The sequence below is a fragment of the Carex rostrata genome, chromosome 25 (assembly GCF_964058835.1).
Source record: "Carex rostrata chromosome 25, lpCarRost1.2, whole genome shotgun sequence".
In the NCBI taxonomy this organism is placed as follows: Eukaryota; Viridiplantae; Streptophyta; class Magnoliopsida; order Poales; family Cyperaceae; genus Carex; species Carex rostrata.
The window spans coordinates 3,229,092-3,254,034 of NC_135942.1; the positions used below are offsets into that span (position 1 = coordinate 3,229,092).

Consider the following 24,943-nt stretch of genomic DNA (forward strand, 5'->3'; position numbering starts at 1 on the left):
GAGTGCCTCTGGTAGGAAATATTAAAAACTGCAAAATTAATAAAGTAAGAAAAAAAAATTCAAAAAAAAAACAAAAAGAAAGAAAGTGAAAGGTAGAGTTTAAAATTAGTAGCTGCAACACAACAGATCTGATATATTATACGGGTTCGTTTGTTACTTTTAAAGGTCTGGTAGGAAATTAATATGCTGCTAACTGAGTTTCAGTAAAGATGGGATCAAGTCTCCAAATCTGATAGAAAAATATTATTTTGGTTATCACCTACTGCTAAGTTGATGGCAACATACAGTTTTTTAGGGCACCTGATCATCCGGTTTTGTATCATGGTATTTGAGGTTTCCTACGCGTTTTGCATCGGGCTGATGCCAGCGCGTCTTGCATTAGATGAGGCCACATAAAGGTCATATTATTGAACAACTTCTAGTAAACTACGACAGGCAAATTAATGATACTGATAAATAAAGTGTTTCTGTTTATGAAATTACAAGTAAAAACAGCTTCAAACTATAAAATTAAAACCATATATCACAAAATCATCAAAGCAATGCTTGGGATACTAAACAAAATAATAACAGGCCAAACTATAAAACCATAAATAAATAATTGTATTATTTTAAATACAATTGAACTCCAATAAAATTAGCTTCAAATCAACCACTTTGAGCTGCTATTGCCACAGTAGCATTACTAGTACCAGAATCATCTATTCTCCTATGTACCACAATTTCGGTTGGATTTAGACAACCCCGCATCCACTCGTGCCCCAGTTGTGCTCTTTCATTGTCCCCAAATCCAAACACAAGGCCCTTTTTCGTTACAGCCACGGTGTGGTACAACCCAGTGCTGATTTGGGATATGTAGTGTGACCTTAAACTATCTAAAACCCTAGGTTTCATGATCTTGTCAGAGGTCCCCTTGTCAAGAAATCCTAGACTGCCAAACCCCATCCATCCAAAGGCATATGCTGATCCCTCATCAGTCAAAACAAAGGTTTTTCTCTTTCTCGCACAAACCTGAAAAAGAGGACGATAATTTGAATTTCTGAAAGGTTTATAATTACTTGACACATGATGACCATCACTTTACAAAGGTTTTTCTCTTTCTCGCACAAACCTGAAAAAGAGGACGATAATTTGAATTTCTGAAAGGTTTATAATTACTTGACACATGATGATCATCACTTTAGATTGACGAGCAATTGTTGATAACAAGGAAGAAAAAATGGCATAGGTAAGAATTGCAAACCTGCACGGCAATTTGGTTCTTGAGATTACTGAGAGGTTCAGGGCTAGTTCTGTCAGTCTCATCACCATGACCAAGGGCTCCACAGTAACCTCTTCCCCAAGTATATACCTGTAGAAAAAAAAATGTGTTTGCCATTGTTTTGTCTTTCTTTCACAGTAGAAAACGAGGATTATTCCAATGGTATATACTATATACTGATGAAATGTATTGGTAAATGCTACGATCAGCATTGTTTCCTTATTTTCTTCTGTATATTTTTTTTATGGTGTGGTAAAAGCAGACCCAAAATAAAAAGAAAAAAAGAAAAAAAGAAAAAAGATGTAAATGAACTTAAACGGTTGGTTCACCACTAGATGCATAATGGACCTAACTGGTACAAAACCTGATACACAGAGAATCTTACATGGCCATTAGAATCTAGTGCAACAGCATGCTCATCTCCAGCAGAAACCCTAACAACATGAATATTTCTTTGGCGAAAAAACTGAATAGCTCTTGGCAATAGCACGTCGTGCTGATCTCCGTGCCCCAAGCAGAAGTTTGTACATGATCCGAAAGAGTGTACCACACAATCATCTGTTACAGCAAATGTGTAACTTGCACCGGCAGCCACCTGTACAACCCGACCAAGGCCTTCAAATAGAGATATTAGTTTTGGTTCTGAACGGTCAAGTGTGTCTCCGTGGCCGAGCTGGCCATGTGAATTGCTCCCACACGTGTAGACCTGGCCGCTGTGGGTCAGGATTACTGTGAAACTGAGACCAGTGGCAACCTAAATATAGAAATGATACATATACAATTATTAACATACTATATGCAAAAAAATTGCATCTGTCAAGAAAAAAGCTTTGTTGAAGGCAATATCCATTTCTTCAATCAATTTAAAGTGATTTCTTATTGCTTACAACTGATTTAGCTGGGTTACAGTAGTAACATACAATAATTTGCAAAGAGGGAAAAATATTTATCCATTATTTACCGCACTATGTTTATAAATAATTTGGTGTCATAGTTATGCACAACATTTACTAGCATTTACCTGTTTACAAGGGATACCATCAAGTGCTTCTATGCGAGTTGGTCTAAATATGGTTCGACCCACCTCTCCATGACCACAACAATATGAAGAATTATCACCACATGTGAACACCTTTAATAAAAAAAATGTATTAGTTGCACTTTAAGAGACGGTTCTCGTCTTGCTCTTCATTTAATGGAAATTAAATAAAAGCATAATAATTACCTCTCCTGTTTGCATGACAAAAGCAGCGTGGTTGTGAGCGGCAGAGATATTGATCACCTGAGAAGGAGACGGTAAATTTACACGGCTAAAGGAGGCACACTGTGTTATATCCTGACCATGACCCAACACACCACATAAGCTCGAGCCACATGAGTACACAGAGGAATCATGAATTAATAGTGTGTGGTACCTTCCTGTTGTAACTTGCATCTGTAAATAGGAGACATATAATTACAAGGAGGACTATGTTGGAGGATCGAGTGACATTTGTATAATTGCAGGGCCCTTCTTGTAATCAAAGTTTTTGCAAAAAGAATTTAAAGCTCGTGTGATGTTGAGGTTGTAATAAGTTTCTGCATTATGTTGCTTTGGTTCTTTGTTGACTTTGTGTAAACCTTGGTTGTTTCAGCAATAAAACAGGTGGCTTCTGGCCTTTTTTTTCAGAAAAAATGATACAATATAGCATAGCTGCATAGGGATCAAGTAATATTTCTGGTAACCAACTCTAGTAATGCCCGTGACAAATGTAGAAATTGAATTAAAATTTAGCCCTCATAACTGTTTCGACTTGATACTACCTCTGTTAATCAAACTTTATATGATATCAAAAGTAACTATTTTCTTTTGCTACCTTCCCCAATTAATCCCAAATTATGTCGAGCAATTGCACATGATAATAATTTGCCATGGTAACCGTTATGACTTTATTTTGCTTATGAATACAAAGTCAGGGCTTTTTCAGGGTTTTGTGCATAGTTTTTTCTCTCTACAATCATGGCACAGAAGAAATATAATTATAAAGGTAAATTCAATTCAACTAAATTACATTTCCTGAAGCTGTCTCGACAGTGCCAGAGGATCCCTCAACCGATTTCAAAAATCGGAGCGCCTTTTTCCAACTACCGCCGCATCTTTCTACTAATGCAAGTTTAGCCTCCTGACTGAGCGACGCAAAGATTTCATGATTCTCACAAATTCGGTAAGCAGCATAGTCGACAAGAGAACCGAACTCCCCACCAGCAAACGCCACTTGTCCCCTAGAATGGAATAGCCGACACGTGGCCTCCAACCGCGCCAAGTCAGCTGGGCCGAGGCGCCCACTGGAGAGGATTTCTGTGATTAGGTGCGATGGCAGGTTCTCCATTGATCTTTTGATTTTGGTCTATTTGAAATATCGCGTTTAGTTAGGGATCGGGGTTCATGGTTTCTCAGAGAACTTGAGGGAGGTATTGGACAACTGATAAATTGTAGAAATAGGGAGAAGAGTAGGAAATGACTTAAGAGGGAATTAAATCAAATTAGTTTGACTTTATACATGTTTTCTTCTCCTAAAAGGAATTCAGATCACCTGAGGTAACAGAAATTTTGAGTTTATATCAGGACCGTCCTTTCTGAATTGGCACGATTTTTAAAGGAAGTCCCTATCTGATCGAACGGTACGATCTAAACTCAAATATTCCGTTACCTCAAAGAATGAGGGATAGACGAAACTTTGTTCCGAAGCTTGAAGCTGTCTCCAGTAGCCTGAGAGAAAAATAAAATATGATAAAAGAGTAAAATGGCGTGGACAATTTTAATGAATCTGGTCTAAGATTTAAATCGTAGACTTGATTGTATTTGCAGGAAATTTACAGAGAGAGACTTTGAAGATTCGAAAATTGAATGGTAGAAATGTTAGATCCGGTATATTTACTCAAGAATAAAAAGCAAAGAAATGGTAAAGAAGTTCCCTCCTTTATTTCCTTCAAAGCCAAAGTAAAAACAGTAGATCATCCAAAGCTTCAATATTTTACTACGTTTTACACGAGATGACGTGGTTCATTATAATTGGTCAACTGGTGTACTCGTAAAAGTTTGTCAAAATTAAATGTGCGAGATGTACAGAATCAGGATAATAATGAGGACCTACACGGATCAGAAACCTCATTGGTTGTTGGACATAATGGTCCTCGAGAAATGACGGGATTAACGGCTATATCATTATCAGGTCGATGACGACCTTACCGTTTACGTTCATCACCGACACGTGGCTGGAGTTACGGCTAAATGGTGGCCTCCACGGCTCCACTGAATTCGCATCCTCTGAGATATCTCATATTTTGCGCGACTTTTTGGAAAATCTCAACCGTTACAATACGTTCTACGCGAATCTCAAAGCTCAAATAATACTGGTCCCCTACGTCACCCCGAATAGGCACCGGACACGTCGGTCACGCAAAATATGAGATATTTCAAAGGATACGCATTCTCATCTAGCATGGATGGAGGGAGGTCATATTATATTCTATACCATATATTTATTTTGTGCAGGGTTCTCAATAGCGCGCTATAGCGCCGTGTTTTCGGACCATAAAAGCTATGACACTATTCCGCGCTATAGCGGCGCTATTTGAAAATAGCGTTGTTTTTTCAGCCAGCACGCTATGACGCGATAAACGTTATTTAAACATTTGATTTTGGGGGTTTATAGTTTTATTATACATCCTATCCGTCTATATATATATATTTTTTTTTTTTAATCTAATCCACAATTAACGGAGTTAGGTGACGTCTATACATTCCTAACCCAGCCACATCAAATTGGATAGTTAAATCTGCGCAAATTCTTTACAGAACAAACCAATTGGAGAATTTATTCTGAATGGATCCCACTTGAAGACATTTTCATTGAATTTTACTTGTTTTCAATATATTTTTGGCATGTAAATTTCATCCCCAAATCTCTGGACCATATAAACAAATCAGACAGTTCGAATTAAATGGAAGAATATTCCAACTTGCTAAGAAACCGATGTTGAATTTTGTTAGAAACGGAGTGAGAAGGCAACATGCGAGGAGTGAAGGCAAAAAAAGAAAAGAAAAAAAAAAAAAAAACGTGGCAACCATAATCCCAAGTATGATATATCGTGGCCAACTTTTGTTGGTTCCAAGAGAAGCCGGCCGTTAAATATAATTTTTTTTTTTGAAAATTTAGGAGGAATGTTTTTTTTTTCTGAATTAGAAAATTCCGAAGGCCAAATTTTCTAAATACCAAGAGTTATCCGAGTTGTTCTCTGATAAGAATTGTGATTCTACCATTTTATAAATATCTTTCATTGTAGGTAAAATGCACAGAGAAAGATGGAAGAAGTCAAAAGTCTAATTTGATAATTATTTGGCGCAATACATTTCCAAAAAAAAACGCTTTTTAAAAATCTTCCCATTTTTGCGTCTTGCAGCTGCTCTTAAACATTTTTTTCTCCGATAAAATTTATAAGTTTAGTTGGATCTCTGGCATTTGTTTTCTCATAATCATTTTCAATTATTTAAGAACTGATCTAAATTATTAATCCAGTTAAGTTTGACAATTTGCGTCCTGGGCAGGGCTGATACATGCCAACATGCCCTTTCTGCTAAAAAAGAATTTTGTTTGTTGATTTCACAAAAATACAAATCAAATCAATTTTTTTTTTTTGAAAAGTCTGGTAGCAGCTACCAGATACAAATCAAATCAATTTTTAAAGTCATTATGGTGCATACAGTACAACTCAAATCAATTTTTATAGTCATTATGGTGCATACAGTACAAATCAAATCAATTTTTAAAGTCATTATGATGCATACTGCATATTAGGTAGTATACAAATCTATCATTGTTGCCTTTTTATCTAATGCTAACAAGTTGAATAGGAGACCGAATCGTCTGTCCCCAGAGTCACTGCGGGTGGGCCCTCATTTAAAAACAATAACAGTAGTTAAACCCTTTAACAGTAACCGGTCCCACCCCGCAGTGACTCTGGGGGCAGGAATTTCCAGCACCCGAGAGGCAGGAAATCCGGTTCCATTGAATAGTGGTTCCCTTTTGTCGTACATAAATGCATAATTTTTTTCAATTACGAATTAATTAATTACAGTACTTCAATGTACTGTTTCTGTTTGACAACGGTCAGGATAATGTTAATGGGAAGTGCTATTCTGAACTCAAGAATTTAATTATTAACATCAGTGTTGTAAATAACGGTATGCGGTTGCCGGACGGACATGGTACTACTAAGCGATTAATTGAGAATAATCAGTTATAAAGGGAAATAATCGATCAATTAGTCGAGAAAATCTGTGACAATTTGGTCACTGCCAACGACTAATTGTTTTTCGAGCAATAATCATTTTCATCTATTTGATTAATTTGCAAAAACATAAAATTATTGAATTTTACGATTTCTTTTATTTTAGAATTATGTAGGTTCAAGCCGAATTGAAATTGCAATGTAGAATACTTGAACCGAAGAAATCATGAAGATATTTATCAAGAATTTAATTTGTAATATTTTAAAGTTGGTAAAGTGTTTTTGATGTTGTTTCAACAGGATAAAAACGTTGGTAACGTTTGTAAAACGTTATAACGATTATATCTTAAGAAAACGCTGTGAAACAACTCGATCAAAGTCAAAAACGTTGCTATAACGTTTTAAAAAGTTATAACGTTTTCTGTAACGTTTTAAAATGTTGCTGTAACGTTTTAAAAAGTTATAACGTTTTCTGTAACGTTTTAAAATATTGTTGTAACGTTTTAAAAAGTTATAACGTTTTCTGTAACGTTTTAAAACGTTGGTAACGTTTTAATTAATTTCCAAACTTCAAAAATTCCTGATTTTGATCAAGTTTTTACAGTGCAAAACGTTATGTAACGTTTTACTGAGCTTTCAGACAATTTGAAAACCTAAAGGGAAAACGTTGTAACGTTTTAGCTCAATTAGCTCATTTTTGAGCTGACTCTATAAATAGGGGATTGGGCTTTCTTCCCAAACTAACCTAGCCGTCCCTAAACTTCAAAAGAGGCGATTTTCTGAGAGCTTGGTTCTACCATTGTTGATTGAGCTTAAAACTTCAATATCTCTCAATCAATCTCAAACAACCTCAAACCCACTTCACTAATCTCTAATTAGATTAGGTTAGAGTGATCTATTGAGTGTTTCTCTTGTTCTGGAGTAGCTTGTGTGACTTTCCTTGGTTGTAAGGGCTCGCCGGCGCTCATCTCTCGTTGGCCGTGACTTCCCGTTTTGTAAGGGCTCACGGTTCACAATTGTAATCCTTTCATATTGGGTAATAGAAAGGCACACCTAGAAAGAGGTTGCGACGCCCCGGAGACGTAGGCCTTTGTTTTGCCGAACTCCGTTATCATCCCGCGTGTCAATTTCTCTAAACTCATCTCTTTTACTTTTAATCGCATTTATTTTCAGTTTTTTGAGCTAATTAGCGGTGCCCCTAAGTATAACACTAATCGGCTGATTAATTGATCTAAACGAACGTTTTTTACAATACTGATTAAGATTGAGAGAATTTTTCATATTTATACCAACTTTGCCCTCAATATATTTTTTTTCTAATCTTTATTTTAGATTAAGTTACTACTAATAAAAGAAACATCTAGGACACTAACAATGCAAAATGGCATGTCTTGTATATTTATGGAAATCATAAATAAAAAATGAAATAATTTTGACTTCTACCGTAGGATCATGATTACAATATAAATCAAGTTACTTTATCTTAGAAAAAAATATTAGCATTAAAGTACAATAAACAATCTCTAAAAAAAATAGAATTATCTATTATAATTAATAAATAAAATACTTGAAAATTCAAAGCATTTATTAACTTCTATAAAGTTTATTCACTGACTCAAATTAAAATGTTCCAAAAATCTAACATGTTATGTTTTTTTTTTATAATTCTAATTGCACATATTTGAACTTACAAAATTTCACCATCTTTATTGTTATCCAAATAATTGTTCGTTGGATCACATAAATAAGAATTTTTTCTACCATGTTTTAACTAATCTCAATGAAGCATCTCATCACTTGAGATATGAAGATATTTATACAAAATTTCAATTACTTTTTTTTTTTTTTAAACTTGGTAGTGACTACCAAGGAAAATTTCAATTACTTGAAATTTTTATTTCAGACTCTTCTAAATTTGAATCAATATGGACTTGTACATGTATAATTTAGTTTCTTATTCCACTCAATAGAAGTTAATAGAACAGGTAACCCTGTTAGGCAGGAATTATTTAAACAAAAAGCTTCATAACAGGTATGAATTTTCCTTTCTTAATTATACCAATAGCTAATTACAAACAAAATAAGAAGGTATTTAATAAGGGGCAAAACTGGATTGCAAACAAAAGAATTCTCCCAGCAAAAGTAGAATTCATGCGCCAACACAACTCCTCTTTCATATCAATATTTTAAGTTCAAATAATGAATCTGAGCAATTGATCTATTCTTCTTCACGGACAACACAACTCCAACTGGTAAACTCACCCTGGATATATAGAGTGTGTATTACAGTACATCATAACCTTTCCAAATCTTACAATTTGAAATTTTCTCATATCATGAATCTCACAAAGTATTCTCGCTGATTCACCGATCGAACAATTCCCCATATAAATTTCTCCATGTGGCTGAACAATTCAAGAGAGAGTTGCAACTTCTTATCATTTATACATTTGGAAGACAAGTTCTTACACCATTGAAATTAGCAAAATCACAGCATTATACACCGAATGAACTATGATGGGAGACACCAGACTACCCGTCCAGCAATACATATAACCAAGAACACAACCAACTATAAATAATTCGAAGGAGTTTTCAAAAGAGAAATGAGCTAATGAGAACACACATGAACTCACAATTATTGCTTGCCATGGTTTTGATTTTGTGGCAAGAGATGTTAGAAGAAATCCGCGGTACACAGTTTCCTCTAGCAGGGGGGCATTAATGCAATATAGAAAGAAAAGTACGAGTTGAGAGGCAAGACCTTCTGATAATATTTCCTTTATTATGGGATCGTTTGCATCCTGAAATAACAAAGAAATATTCAAAAAATAGAAGATTTCTAAGCGTAGTAACAATTTAAATAAAAATTTAGATAATATTTTAAACCTTGTGATCATGCAAAGCACTATATGCTGGCTAACTGATCAGAAAGCACAATTAAGCGCATAACATATACATAAATAAAACTTCTAATGAGACCGATAAAATAGGCACCAAACATGACCTCTTCACAATAAATTGGGAAATTAATAATTTTTAGTAGTCAGAGCTAACCTTAGGCCCAATTAACATGTCAGCAAGTATGGATGTAACAGAAACTAGTGCCATTAAAAATCCAACTCCTATAACCGTCTTTTTCACCCAATTTTTTCTTGGTAAAAGCACTTTTCTGATCAGAAATCTGTAAAAGTTGTGGTTTCTCTTGGTAGCATATTGCAACAGAGAAAATGCCCCGAAAAGCTCCAATGATTGGAATACGGCTGTTGCTGCCAGCTGTAAGTATACAATTATTATAGTTAACATAACATTTCAAGACTTGGTGTTAACTGTTATAGCATTTTGTTACAATCCATTGCATGAGAAAAAAAAAGAGGTATTAAAATAACTTCACAGGCTTCCTTTGAAAGAGGCATCAAGGAAACAAAAAAGGGATAACTGTGAAAAATAATAAAATATATTTACAGAGTAACTTCCACATGCTAATTTTGTAAATGGCTAAATGGGAAATTGGGAATTAAAGAAACTACAAATTTATGAAAAATAGAATAAAAATATACCATGGTTGGTGGATCAAGAGCTGGCTTATGAAGAACTGACGAAACTATAGAGAGGCCACCAAAACTTAAAGGAATGTGTATCATGAATAAATATCCCACAAATGTGCTCCACACATCATTTGCTTCCCATGGTACATCAATGCATATCTCATCAAACCCCTACAAAGTACACTAAAATAAGTACATCAGAAAACAAAAAGTAAAATGGAGTAAAAGAAAAGCATATCAAATACATTGCCGTGTAAAAAAAAAAAAAAATCACTTGGGCATTACCTCGAACAGCTGGTCTGCATGGGACTTTTTTGAACATGAGCGCATGAAAGAGGGGCCAACACGAATTACAGGATTTAGAGGGGATGTCCAGAGTGAAATTTTAGAATTAAGATAGGGAAGAAAGTGATGGTAGCGGTATAAATTTGGCTTCTTTCCATTTCTGGAAAGGATTAGTGTGCCTAGCAGCTGCTTGGAGAGAGCACAAGAGAACAGGGGCTCACATAGTGAAACCATCATCTCTTCTTCATGAATTTTCTATTAATTCGGGAATTCTTTTCGGATTATTATTTGTTAGGCCTGGCGGGCCGGGCTTATGGGTAAATTTGTAGATAGATTGTCTATCCAATTTTATACACAACAAACATACTTTGATGAGTGCATCATGGATTTTTAAAGACAAAACATTTTAGATATTAAGATCCTTCTATAAATCTTAAAACATACACAAATCTCATCAACTTCACACTCATGATATTTGTTCCATGCACAGAGAATTTTATTTTATTTTTATTTTTAAATTTAAATTCAATTTATCAAAATCATTAAAATAATTAATTATCAATAGATCCAAAATTCCTTAAATTTAAATATATGTAGCAAGGTAGACACTGTTGATGTTATAGTTACATTGGACACACACTGTTGATGTTATAGTTAGATTGGACACGGCAATCGCCTATGGGTCTGTTGATGTTATAGTTGCATTGGTTGAATTGTTGCCTTGTTGGTTTTGTTCCCATTGTGGATTAGAGAATGGTGTTTTTGAACTTTGCTGTGATGGGTGAAATTTGCTCGTCTAGGTACCAGCTATTTGGTACCCTTTTTAGGACAATCTGTTTCAATGAAAAATGTGGATATGCAATACTTTTTTTTTAATGTATTTTTTTTTTCTAGAATTCTCTGTTTTTTGGACCTTACAAGAAAACAAAAATCCTTTTTGTATGAAGAATGCAGGCTATTGAATTGCATGATATATATTTTGGACCGTACCAATAATTAGAAGATAGATGTTAATATATATTTTTCATAAAGGTCTTCAAGACAAACCTACTAAATCAGCACAACTCCACTAGAAATATACCATGACAACACTAGTCTAACGATAACCTACTAACATATACTATTACTTGAAGGTTTCATCTTGATAAGTTTTTCTTATAACTAGGGTTTATCTCCAAATTGCATCCCCAAAAGACCAAATTTTTGTCATTCACTAATCTAAGGATAACCTACTATCATATATTATACTTGAAGATTCTATCTTGATAAGTCAAGACTATTTATAACTACGGTTTATCTCCAAGTGGCATCCCCAAAACACCAAATTTCCACCCTTCTGGCTTCTTGCTAAAATGCCCTCAGATTTCTTCATCTTTGTCTAAAACCAAAATGTCTTCAGTTAGTGTCTTATAAGCAAATTCAAGGCACGAATCCATTGATGGCTCTCCAAGAAGTGAGGGAGAAACTTCATCGCCTTGCTGAGTACTTGCTTGTTCTGGGATATCTTTCTTTTGCTCTGATTCAGGGTTTTCTCCATTATCTTTCTGGTTGGTTTGCACTGGATTCACACTTGATGGGTTACTTGGAAGTGCTTTTGGAGAAGTTGATTTGCTGGAGCGGAGGGACGGGCTACCTTTAGTTGCACAAACCTTAACCCTTGTTCTTTTGAGTACCGGTGCTTCAGGCATCTTTTCTTTTTCGATTTCAGCTGTAACTGCTTTCTCTGTACCTTCAAAAGAGAAAAACAGATGATACTCCTTTTAGAGAGTGAAAAAAAACTGGTAAACTAATTTTACATTTTTCAAAACTAGTTAAATTAGAATTAATTCCACTACTGTACAGATGGAAAGATGGTATGTAGGTATTGCCCATAACAGAATTTGCTCTAAAAAATGGCAACAGCCTAAATTGTGCAAAATAGAAAAAATATGTACCTATTGGTAAATCATCAGGCTCAGTTACATCCTCTGATTTATTTTCGCTAATTTCTTCACTGAAAAGGGGTCTCTTTACTCTCATCTCTTTTGGTGTGGATCCATTTTCTTCATCTGAATCGTCAATGTCAATTATGTCCTCCTCTGACTTCTTTTCATAATTTTCTTCGGAAAAAAGAGGCCTTTTTCCTTTTCTCCCTTCTTGTTTCAACTCTCTTTCCTGAGCAGTAGGTTGTGACTGCAATTAATTCAATAAATATATTAGGATAACCTTCTTTTCAGATTAAACCCGCCAATCATTTCAGATTATACTCGCAAAGCTGTCATAATAACAGCACCAAATTGCAAGTAAACCAAAAAAAAAAGAAGATAAAAATGACCAATTCTTTGAGTTTCCATATGAAAGAAAAGAAACCAGAACTATTATAAGACCACTTTAAAAACTGATATTCAAATCCACATTGCATGAAGAGGAAAAGGGGCAGTAGTGGTTGTAGTGCAGAACTGTTAATTTTACAGCATCAATCTTCAATAATGCTAACCTAAACATCATTTACAACAAATGGTGGGTGTTATTTGAAAAAAAAAATGAGCAGGAGTGCTTTGCCACTTACATGAAACTTATTTTCCACGATATCATTGGAAATCTTACTCCAAAGTGTTGGCCTCACACGACAGTCTTTGATATGTCCATTATCAATGTACCTTTGTGCATCCTTTGTTGAGAAAAATGCATACCCACTAATTGGGTCTACATAAATCTGTGCTCAATCAAATAATGAAAACTTCATTAACAAATGGTCACTTCTGTAACTCTGCAATTCTGTTTTTTTACACAAATATCAGAAAATGAAGAGAGAGAAAAAGCACATTTGGGCTGATTTTGTCCTTTCAAAGTAAAATCAGGGCAAGGAAAAATGAGCTGAAAATTCCCATAATTCATTATTCTTCCTACACTCTTTAAGTAAAAGTGAAAGCTACGGATGATCTAGACTATCTAAATAATAAAATTGGAAGAGAAGGGAAACAGCATAATTACTGCAACTTTATAACTTAGTCCCACTTTACTCTCTCTGTAACTGATAGCTTTGAACCATCCTGGGGGCAATCCCTCCACATCTGTTACTTCTATCTTTGTATGATTAGCCTAAAAAAATGAACATAACAAGAACAGGAATAAATATAAATAAAACTGATGGTTCAGTTGCAAACTATAGATGTATCTCTCTCTCTCTGCAATTCCCATAATTGATGATGACTCCATAAAATCTCACAAATGATGCTGTAATCAATTGTGGTAACAGTCCATTAAGTTTTGCAACAGCACGGTGATCCAGTTAAGACGTCACACCTAAAGAGTAAAGACTTGATGGAACTGATTTAAGTTCATTAATCAAATGTGCAAGGCTCAATTAAACCTTCAGTATATTCAATTTGAAAATTAGTCTCGTTGACCTCTTAAACAAAAAAGGGGGCCAAGAGACTAACTGACGAAACACAAATAGAAAGATAAATCATCAGAGTCAAGACTAATTAGAGCAACAGGCATGCACTAATAATCAGCAGATTTTGAAATATAAAATATTGGTAATAATCATATGATAATAATTCACTTCCACCTTGTATTTTCTCTCAGCTGCGCCATCATCACTTTCGGTCTCGGTCTTCCAACCCTGTGGGGACCAGTCAGGATGATCCTCTGATCCCGTACTCTACTCATCACATTTACAAAAAAGATAAAAACTTCAATTAAATAATAATATTATGTACATTTGATTGTTTTCTCAGCTAAGTGATGATTTGTTTGCGCAGTATCAAGCATTTGCACATTTAAAAGAAAGATAAAAATGACCAATTCTTTAAGTTTCCATATGAAAGAAAAGAAACCAGAACTATTATAAGACCACTTTAAAAACTGATATTCAAATCCACATTGCATGAAGAGGAAAAAAGGCAGTAGTGGTTAGTGCAGAACTGTTAATTTTACAGCATCAACCTTCAATAATGCTAACATAAACATCATTTACAACAAATGGTGGGTGTTATTTGCAAAAAAAAAACAAAAGAAAAAAGCAGGAGTGCTTTGCCACTTACATGAAACTTATTTTCCACGATATCATTGGAAATCTTACTCCAAAGTGTTGGCCTCATACGACAGTCTTTGATATGCCCATTATCAATGTACCTTAGTGCATCCTTTGTTGAGAAAAATGCATAACCACTAATTGGGTCTACATAAATCTGTGCTCAATCAAATGATGAAAACTTTATTAACAAATGGTGTCACTTCTGTTACTCTGCAATTCTTTTTTTTTTTACACAAATATCAGAAAATGAAGAAAGAAAGAGCACATTTGGGCTGGTTTTGTCCTTTCAAAGTAAAATCAGGGCAAGGAAAAATAAACTGAAAGTTCCCATAATTCATTATTCTTCCTACACTCTTTAAGTAAAAGTGAAAGCTACGGATGATCTAGTCTATTTAAAAAATAAAATTGGAAGAGAAGGGAAACAGCATAATTACTGCAACTTTATAACGAAGTCCCACTTTACTCTCTTTGTATCTGATAGCTTTGAACCATCCTGGGGGCAATCCCTCCACATCTGTTACTTCTATCTTTGTATGATTAACCTAAAAAAAATGAACATAACAAGAACAGGAATAAATACAAGTAAAACTGACATGGTTCAGTTGCAAACTATAGATGTCTCTCTCTCCCTCTCTCTCTCTCTCTCTGCAATTCCCATAATTGATGATGACTCCATAAAATCTCACAAATGATGCTGTAGTCAATTGTGGTAACAGTCAATTAAGTTTTGCAACAGCACGGTGATCCAGTTAAGACGTCACACCTAAAGAGTAAAGACTTGATGGAACTGATTTAAGTTCATTAATCAAATGTGCAAGGCTCAATTAGATCTTCAGTATCTTCAATTTGAAAATTAGTCTCGTTGACCTCTTAAACAAATAAAGGGGGCCAAGAGACTAACTGACGAAACACAAATAGGAAGATAAATCAACAGAGTCGAGACTAATTAGAGAAACAAGCATGATAAATCAGCAGATTTTGAAATATAAAATATTGGTAATAATCATGATAATAATTCACTTCCACCTTGTATTTTCTCTCAGCTGCACCATCATCACTTTCAGTCTCGGTCTTGCAACCCTGTGGGGACCAGTCAGGGTGATCCTCTGATCCCGTACTCTACTCATCACATTTACGAAAAAGATAAAAACTTCAATTAAAAAATAATATTATGCACATTTGATTGTTTTCTCAGCTAAATGATGATTTGTTTGCACAGTATCAAGCATTTGCACATATACTGGGATAACTAGTACAGTACTTGTATATTTGCTAAAGAAAACCTAAGCAGAAACAAATTATGCACAATAAATAACCTAAATTCAAGATCTCAGATAGACATGAGTTGTTGCTCATACCAATTAGCACCCGGTATTAATATCCTTGCCCGTGACCTAGTTATAGCAATGCTACTGAAAGCAATCTCATACTAACTAAACAACTCAAATATATTATTTTGGTGTACCAGATCAAACGAGTACACTTACTTGAGCATCTTTTGTTTCAGGAGAGCTAGAATTAGAAGGCTTTAGATAGTCGAGAGCTTGTCTTTTTGAATAGAACTTCTTTCCGGTACTTTTTTCTACATATACCTGTATACAGGATGAAAAATTAATTAATTAAAAATATTAAGATATAAAAAAGGTCGTTGTGAATTTTTTTTGTTATTTTATATTTTTGTTAGCTCTAATTAGTCAGTACGCTATCTGTGATAAAAATATTTAGTTCTGACTGAAATATATAGTGCAACTAAAGAAATAGGTAGGTGGTATATAGTGTAGAAAATAATAAATTGTTAGGTAATCAACAAAAGAAATTGCTATGTTTATGGTACAATTATGGTACAAGGTAATCAACATGGTAATTGTAGATCTAACAAACAAAACTTGGCTTCTGTTTACTGTTTGATAATAAGGGTATATAGGTATAAGAAATCACTTGAAATATAACTGTGACAATCTTAAATGGTCACATATAAATTTAGAATTTAAAATGCAAAATTGTAGGCTTCATCTATATTAGACATATATGATGCCTATAAAATATGATAAGGTTTGGTTTGGTCCATGCTATACTCTTCATCAAAATCTTTAATTTTTTCAAGAGTCTGAAATTGACGACCCTTGATGCATAATCAAATGAGAATCAAATTGCATCAATTTTGACTTATAGACTATATATAGGCTATCTACATGTCCAACAAGGCAACAACACATCCTAAAAATTTAGTTTTTTTATTTTCCAACCTCATTAGTGTTATAAGAATTATAGCAAACCAAATAAGTCCATGTGAAGTGATCCCTCGTTACCTAATACCCATGTCCATTTGAGAATATTAAAATTATACAACAACAACAACCGAGCCTTTAGTCCGAAACAAGTTGGGGTAGGCTAGAAATGAAACCCAATCATAATCATAAAGTCCAAAGTCGATTAGTAATATATGCAAATATAGATAATAAAATTATGAAGTAAATTTGTAATAGTTCCCATGGAAAATATGAAATAGAAAAGTTCTAAGGTTATTCATGAAAATACACCAAGACAAACTATATTAAATTAAAAAAAATCGTTCACCTTGTATTTTGTGCCAACCGTCCCACCACTCATCTTCGTCTTAATTGCAACAACCCAATCAGGAGGCAACCAATTGGGATGCTCATTACAAGGGGTTGTCTCGGCCTGATCATCAAAATACAAAGATGATAAAATTAACTAAACTTCTCTTTTCATTTGAAAATTTTTACTTGTCCAAGAACCAATCTAACTGGAACTGAATTGCATATTGAAAAATGATTATCCTAAAAATCAATAAAGTAGACATGGAACTGAATTGCATGTGAAAACTGATATAAAAAATAATAATTTAGGATGTACAAATTAGAAGTTACAGTTGGATGATTTAATTTGCTCTTGAAAACTTTTCAACTAGGCATTTATTGGTGATGCAAATTCATAGAGTATAAATTGTGGCATGATTTGGTTTTAAAATATGTATAATGCAACGATATAGTAGCTGGAACATTGGTACCATGTGTCGTAGTACTATCATGAGACCCATTTTCAGGTTTGCAAGTCAAAATAATCTAATCTCGGAGGCTAAAAATAGCAAATTTTCTTCGAACTTTAGAATGACCATGCTTACTCGCATTCTTTTGCTAGGAGTTCTGCGTGAAGTTGGATCTTGAAGATATTCTAGCACTTTTGTTCGCGAATAAAACTTCATACCAGTATCAGGGTCTTTATATACCTACTAAATGGTAAAACTATTTGATTAGAATGTAACATAAATGGAAATAGTAAGATAAATTTGCTTACATTGTTCGTACATCTCAAGAATAAACTAAAACTGATGTAACAGATAAATGTTAATGTTCCACTCTAAGTAATCACAACTCATAAGCAAAACCTACCTGATGAAGACCATATTAGAATGGTATGCACAAATATGAAAAATTAATGGATTATAAAGTTGTTTTGCAAATTTACCCAAAAAAACTATTAATAAGGCTGCTGTCTCTCTTTTACCTTGTATGGGGAACCACGGCCCGCAGTCCTGTTTTCTACAGTCCAACCAGGAGGCAACCAATTAGCAGAATTACTAGGGGAGGCCGCAACCTAAATGCCAAAAGTTGATAAATTTGAGTAAATAATTCATGTACCGCTTAAGTTCACTTGACTATCGGAGAATTTTGCTTTCAGTTATTTGGTTTTTTGAAAGATAGTACTGAGGTGTATGGCATTGTGGTGGTAAGCCATAAGCAGGAACATTAACATTTGAGTAAATAATAATTCATGTACCGCTTAAGTTCACTTGACTATCAGAGAATTTTGCTTTTCAGTTATTTGGTTTTTTGAAAGATAGTACTGAGGTGTATGGCATGGTGGTGGTAAACCATAAGCAGGAACAGTAACCCTTGCACACAGGCAAAATAATTGCTATTGAAAAAAATAGACCAAAACAATCTGACTTCTGAGATTCTGTAAATGGACATGCATGCAATTTGGTTTGCACACAAGTGAGAAATTACCTGCCCCTGCCAAGCTTTCAAGAGAGAGAGAGAGAGAGAGAGATTACCTTGGATGAACAAAAATCAGACACATTGCCACTATTTGAAGCAAATTCTTGTGGAGGAATCATGCGCTACATAGTCGATTACAAGTAAACAGTTAGCAAAAAACCGAGAGAGCTCAGTGTCTAGGTACTTTCTGCGGCCCTAGCGGCACGGCATTTCATGCAGTGAGTCATTATGCAAATAGTCTAACATTAATAAGCGACATGCTACACGGATTGCCGCACCTTGGGCTTTATAGTTGACCTAATAAGACTCCCTTAGTCGATACTTACCAGTGGCTGCACCTCGAGGATCTCCATTATCCTCCTCCGTTCTCTAGACTCTATCACGCTAATGAGGCTCTCAAACTCTCTTTGCCAAGGGAAAGTTGAAGTGGGATGATCGTTTTAGTGAGTTATAGCATGGCAAAACCTAGAAGGTAACGATGAGAGAGACGTGGTCGGTGACATTGTGTCGTGATTCGTGCTGCTTGTAATCTAGTACTGCGAGAACTGGAGTGGGTTGGTGAATGGATTCAGTGTTCTATTGAAGTCCGGGAAAGGTTGTCTTTTTTTTTTAGGGATGTTTGGGAAAGGTTGTGGAACTTCGGATCAAATCTGGTCCAACATCATATCTCAGACGTTCGATCGGTATCACGATTCATGCAGATAATTTTAAAATCGTGCAAATCAAGTGTGCACGAATTTAGTGAGAATTAGACGGTTCTGATTGATATAGGACAAAATATAGTCATATATCCATTGGACCAAATCCTTTTTCCGGGAGCAGTACGTTATTGTAATAGTGAAATGACCTATGTATCCGGAAACAAATCTGCTGTGATTCTTGAGAATCACAGGACCCTGCTTTTTCAAATCTATCCATTCATTTATTTTGAGATTTGTGCATATAAAACAATAGATTTTGAGTTTTGTGCATTAAAAAAAATAGAGGGGTGGATTTGGAAAAGCAGGGTCCTGTGATTCTTAGAATCACAGCAGATTTATTTCCCTATGTATCCTCCGTGATCTTTCTGACATTTTGAGGGTAGGCAAGTTGAATCCGTATCACCCCAGGTACCTGAGGTACAATTGGTGAATCTGGACCGTTCATTTCACTTGGTAAAAATCATAAAGCAGAACCAATAACCTCAACGGCCACCGGATTGAGTTTGGCCTGGATGAAATTAATCGGAACCGTCTAATTTTTTCAATTGCACCTCAGGTACCTGGGGGACACGGACTCAGGCAAGTTCGAACTATAGAATGTTTTTTTTTTCGATTTTTGAAATATTTAGCAGTTACTATTCCGATATTTAAATATTTTATGAGATTATGTTTTATTTTTACATTCATACTCTTACTATTTTTATATTCTTAAATCTTAATAGAATTCTTTCCTTAGTAGTTGAGGTATCAACGTAAATGTTTCTACGTTTTCCTTCGACGCCTTAAATTGCAATAACTCGTAAATAGCATTTAATTTAATAATTTAATTCACACATTGACTAAAATATTTTGTGGGATCAATTTTTTTTTTCTACAAAATCAGATTGAGCATCACTTTTTAATTAATACAAAATCAGATTTAGTAGCTGAAACTTTGGTACCATGTGCTGTACAAAAAGTAAAATTGGTGCCAGATCCACCATATAACTGTTGCAGTACCATCCTGATTTTCAGGTTTGCAAGTCAAAATCTAAGAATTTTTTTATAAACCATAATTAAGAAATTGATTTTTACCAAACCAACATGATTATTTTTATTTTTTTTACAAAAACAGCAAAAAAACGAACAACCAATTCGGTCCCGCATTTTTTTTTTGAACTGAATTGGCTATTCGGTCCCCACTTATTTCACATATTTTCCCACTACACGGTGTGGCCGTTGGTGTAAATGCGAATTTTTTTTGATAAAAATCAATTTCCTAATTATGGTTTATAAAAAAAATTAAAAATCTAATCTGGTAGAGGCTAAAAACAGCAAATTTCCTTTAAACGTTAGAAATTACTGTGCTTACTTGCATTCTTTTGTTAGGAGTTCTCTGTGAAGTTGACTTTCGCAGATATTCTAGCACTTTTGTTCGCGAATAAAACTTCATACCAGTATCAGGGTCTTTATATACCTACTAAATGGTAAAACTATTTGATTAGAATGTTTAAAATAAATAGAAATAGTAAGATAAAATTTGTTTACATTGTTCGTACATCTCAAGAATAAACTAAAACTGATGTAACAGATAAATGTTACTGTTCCACTCTAAGTAATTACAACTCATAAGCAAAACCTACCTGATGAAGACCATATTAGAATGGTATGCACAAATATGAAAAATGAATGGATTATAAAGTTGTTCTGCAAAAAAAAAAAAAAAAAAAAAAATTACCTTGTATGAAGAGCCACACCACTTGGTCCTGTTTTCTACAGTCCAACCAGGAGGCAACCAATTAGCGGAATTACTAGGGGAGGCCGCAACCTAAATGCCAAAAGTTGATACATTTGATTTGAGTAAACAATTCATGTACCACTTAAGTTTCACTTCACAATGGAAATTTTTTTCGCTTTCAGTTATTTGGAATGTTGAAAGATAGTACTGAGGTGTAACCTTTCCACACAGGCAAAAGAATTGCTATCGAAAAAAATAGACAGAGAATCTTACTTCTGAGATAATGTAAATGGACATGCATGCAATTTAGTTTGCACACAAGTGAGAATTTACCTTGGATGAATCAAAATCAGACACATTCCCACTGTTTGAAGGAAATCCTTCTGGAGGAATCATGCGCTACAGAGTCGATTACAAGCAAACAGTTAGCAAAAAAACGAGAGAGCACGATGTCTAGGTACTTTCTGTGGCCCTAGCGGTGCCGCATTTCATGCAGTGAGTCACTATGCAAATAGTCTACCATTATTAAGTGACAGGCTACACAAATTGCCGCACCTTGGGCTTTATAGTTGACCTAATAAGACTCCCTTGATCGATACTTACCAGTGGCTGCACCTCGAGGATCTCCATTCTCCTCTAACTTTTGATGACTCAAGTGAGGCTCTCAATTCTCAAACTCTCTTTGCCAAGGGAAAGTTGTAGTGGGATGATCGTTTTACTGAGTAGTCTGAGTTATATCGAATGTATCATGGCTAAACCTGGAAGGTAACAGGGAGAGAGACACGTGGTCGGACACAGCTGTTGATTAGATTGTGTCGAGGTTCGTGCTACTTGCAATCTAGTAGTCGTCTCGGACCTCTCGCTAGGAACTGTAGTGGGTTGGTGAATGGATTCAGTATTCCATTGAAGTCCGGAAAGGGTTGTAACAGATGTTCGAATTAAATTCGATGCAATCTCATGTCCTGGACGTTCGATTTATATCAAGATTAGCGTTGCACGAGTCTTGAATCTATTTGAACAGTTTCGATGAGCATCGGACAGAATTTGATCATCTCCACCGGATCAAATCCTACTCAGAACTCAGAAGTAGGCGTAGGCGCGATGGAGTTATTGCAATAGGGAAATGACCTTTGTATCCTTCATCTTTTCGCCATTTCGCCATTTTGTCATTTTGTCATTTTGTGGGAAGGACTAAATAGAGTTTTATTTCGATTTTTGAAAGATTTGACAGTTACTATTTCGATATTTAAAAAATTAATGAGATTATTATGTTTTATTTTGATATTCGGACTCTTTTACTAGTTTAATTAATTAAACTTATACATTCAAACAGTTAAAAAACAATTATAATTTCGAAGTACAAATAAAAGAACAAGCGGAGCCACTCTAAAGACATACATTGGAATTAAACTAAAAATGCACAATTTCGTAATTCAACTTGGAATGCAAGTATTCAGTCTACTTATAATTGCGTACTCAGAAAATTTTGTAAGTATTTTTTAATTATATAAACGCATAAATTTAAAATAATTTTTGAACGCATGCATTCAAACTGTAAACATATTTTAAATCATAACGAAAATATTAATACAGAATATTTGAAAAATTGGGATAGGCCAAAACAATTCTTAATAGAATTCTTTACTTTGTAGTTGAGGTATTGACGCAAATATTTCTACATTTTTCTTCGACACCTTCACTAATTACGAGGGACTTGTTTTTATAAATTGCAAACCCGTAATAAGCATTTAATTTAATAACTTAATTCACACATTAACTAAAATATTTTGCGGGATCATTTTTTTTCGGAAAAAAATATATTGATCGACACAGTTTGATTTCGACAATGCAAGAAACTCAACGTTTCAGATGCTCGTGCTCGTTGAGTTCCGGAGCGTATTAAATTTTGTAGAGACTATAATTACTTTAACTAGCTATATGATTCTATATTAATTTAAAAATTCAAATCGTTATATTTTTTTTCGAAGACTTAAATGCATCAAATTCAAATACATTTGACCTGAGTCACATAAACCAAAATGTATTACTCACACGATCCAAAATAAAAAATAAAAATATTTATAATTTACTCATTGATTTATTTTGATGCTCGAAAGCATTTAATTGCACGTTATTAATATTTATTTCCAACACACACACACACACATCATACAACCCGCGATTTAACGTTTCATAAACATAGATAATAAAAAATAATTAAATTTAACTGGTGTTGTTTCTGATTTTGCTAAATAAAATCTATTGATTTTTTTAAAATTAATAAAACAAAATCTAGAGAAACTTAGTTTGCATTCAGAAAAAAAATAGTCACAAATGAACTATATATTTTTTGAAATACTAAGGACACATAAAATGATAAACAACATGATAAATTGTTCAATATTTCAACAAGAAAAATAAAATGGTATATAATTTAAAGAGTTATATAACATCTTAGACATCCAACACATGTCTTAAACGAAGAAAGAGATTGTGATGTAAGAGCGATGAGCCATCCAGTCAAAAAAATGAAGAAAGAAATACTGAATTAGATGAATAGAAATATCGATAATATAATATACTAATTGATTTTTATTAAGACATCCCAATTAACATTTTTTATGAAGAACCATTGTACCAATTATAACATTTATACACATATAAGGAATATATAATTCACAGCATAATTTTTCCAAAACCTAAAAAAAAACACACCATTTCACACGTCGATCAAAGTGCATGACTTGTGCAATCCAAATGAATTGATTCAGGCATGTTATTACTTAGGGTTAATAATTCACACTTGACCATAATTCAACATTATTTTAGAAGAACTGAAATAATTATTTTAAAACCCAAATACGTTCATTCAAACTCATTTGATCTCATAAATCTAAAAGATGTAAACCATCATCATTTTTATCGAGTACCCAATTAGTTAATGGGTTTAAACTCGATTCGATGTTTTTTTGTTCCCCCGACGAAAATCCTGGGTCCACCCCTGCCTTCAACCGTGCATACAAATTAAAATTTCTGAAAATTATGGTACTGTGCTAGGATTAACATAATTAATTTGCCTCGTTCTTGTGTTTTCTTTTATGATCGAGGGGAAAAAAAGTGTATCATGAGTCCATGACAATGCGATTTTTGTTTTCTTGCTTTGAAACTCAAAAAAAAAAAAGGCCAAGAATTTTCTTGCTTTGCACTTTCAATGGCTTGCGTTCAGTTACTTGTTTTCTTACTTAAATATCCTTTAACAATTTTAGATATTTGAACGCTTGAATTTTACGGACTATTGAATAATTTGAATGCACGTATGCATATAATATGCTTAGAATTATAATACTTTTAAAATTAAGCATATTATTGTTAAATATTTTGAAAATCAAGATAAACAAAAAAAAAAACAATTCCCCATGTTTCAAATAATGACGACCAGGCCAAAAAGTTAAAAAAAAAATATATATAAATGAAAAATGTCTTCAGAAGGTGCTTGAAAAAAAGAGGTTTTATTTACCATTAATGAAGTGACGGTCAGTCTTTTGTTGACCGGTGTAATTAGAGCATCTACATCCCTGAAACTATTAGAGTTTCTAATCTGAGGTGGCAGTTTTTAATCCAGTTTCAGAGATGTGGGAGAGTTTCTTATTTAGAAACTATGCATGGAAATTTCTTAATAAGAAACTGTTATGTTGGCCAAATAATTGGCTCAAATTGTTTCTCCTTTTTAATTTGTTGCTAATGTGGCTTAATAGAAACTCTAAAATGAGTTTCAGTGATGTGAGAATTAGAAACTTTAAATACCATAATTTATAAAAAAATAGTTAACAGTTATTTAGAAATCCTTTTGAGTTTTAGGGATGTAGATGCTCTTAGTACTTCTGACCGACTCCAAAAAAACATATCTTGAGTTTCCATATTATAAATTTGGGATTTCAAATTCACGCTAAAATTTCGAAAATAAATATGCTAATAGTCAGGTTGAATTGTTGCGTTGTCCAAAAAAAAAAACGACAGGAAGACCACGAACATAAAACATGTATAATATATATCCACTTTTATACACATATAAAGAAAACACAGAAGATTTTATTTTGAAAATCACAGTCAAATTTTG

The 24,943-nt window shown here is 34.0% G+C and overlaps 3 protein-coding genes across 10 annotated transcripts; all 3 read right to left on the reverse strand.

The window, feature by feature from the left end:
- Positions 1-439: 439 nt before the first annotated feature.
- LOC144576333 (ultraviolet-B receptor UVR8-like) lies at positions 440-3,781 on the reverse strand. The gene is made up of 6 exons (XM_078326679.1): positions 3,313-3,781; positions 2,487-2,696; positions 2,283-2,393; positions 1,647-2,015; positions 1,244-1,351; positions 440-1,011 (listed from the first exon to the last, which is right to left on the reverse strand). Exons 1-6 carry the CDS (start codon positions 3,628-3,630, stop codon positions 649-651), a joined length of 1,479 nt encoding a protein of 492 aa, XP_078182805.1. The 5' UTR covers positions 3,631-3,781; the 3' UTR covers positions 440-648.
- A 5,164-nt stretch (positions 3,782-8,945) lies between these two features.
- LOC144543623 (CAAX amino terminal protease family protein) lies at positions 8,946-10,638 on the reverse strand. Its single transcript, XM_078291954.1, has 4 exons — positions 10,366-10,638; positions 10,093-10,251; positions 9,590-9,808; positions 8,946-9,336 (listed from the first exon to the last, which is right to left on the reverse strand). Exons 1-4 carry the CDS (start codon positions 10,600-10,602, stop codon positions 8,998-9,000), a joined length of 954 nt encoding a protein of 317 aa, XP_078148080.1. The 5' UTR covers positions 10,603-10,638; the 3' UTR covers positions 8,946-8,997.
- A 723-nt stretch (positions 10,639-11,361) lies between these two features.
- On the reverse strand, positions 11,362-21,603 carry LOC144576335 (uncharacterized). 8 transcript variants are annotated; one of them, XM_078326683.1, is made up of 14 exons: positions 21,430-21,603; positions 21,160-21,225; positions 20,827-20,916; positions 20,461-20,565; positions 16,964-17,068; positions 15,874-15,978; positions 15,413-15,505; positions 14,821-14,928; positions 14,394-14,540; positions 13,919-14,011; positions 13,339-13,446; positions 12,914-13,060; positions 12,300-12,537; positions 11,362-12,094 (listed from the first exon to the last, which is right to left on the reverse strand). In XM_078326683.1, the coding sequence occupies exons 1-14, from the start codon at positions 21,454-21,456 to the stop codon at positions 11,724-11,726; spliced, it is 1,803 nt and encodes a 600-aa protein (XP_078182809.1). In that variant the 5' UTR covers positions 21,457-21,603; the 3' UTR covers positions 11,362-11,723. The 8 variants fall into 8 exon arrangements, with proteins under 8 accessions (XP_078182809.1, XP_078182807.1, XP_078182811.1 ...); XM_078326681.1 differs by lacking the exons at positions 20,461-20,565; positions 20,827-20,916; positions 21,160-21,225; positions 21,430-21,603 and adding exons at positions 17,532-17,636; positions 17,915-18,004; positions 18,465-18,530; positions 18,735-18,873; XM_078326685.1 differs by lacking the exon at positions 21,430-21,603 and having other exon boundaries at positions 20,461-20,568; positions 21,160-21,180.
- Positions 21,604-24,943: the final 3,340 nt, after the last annotated feature.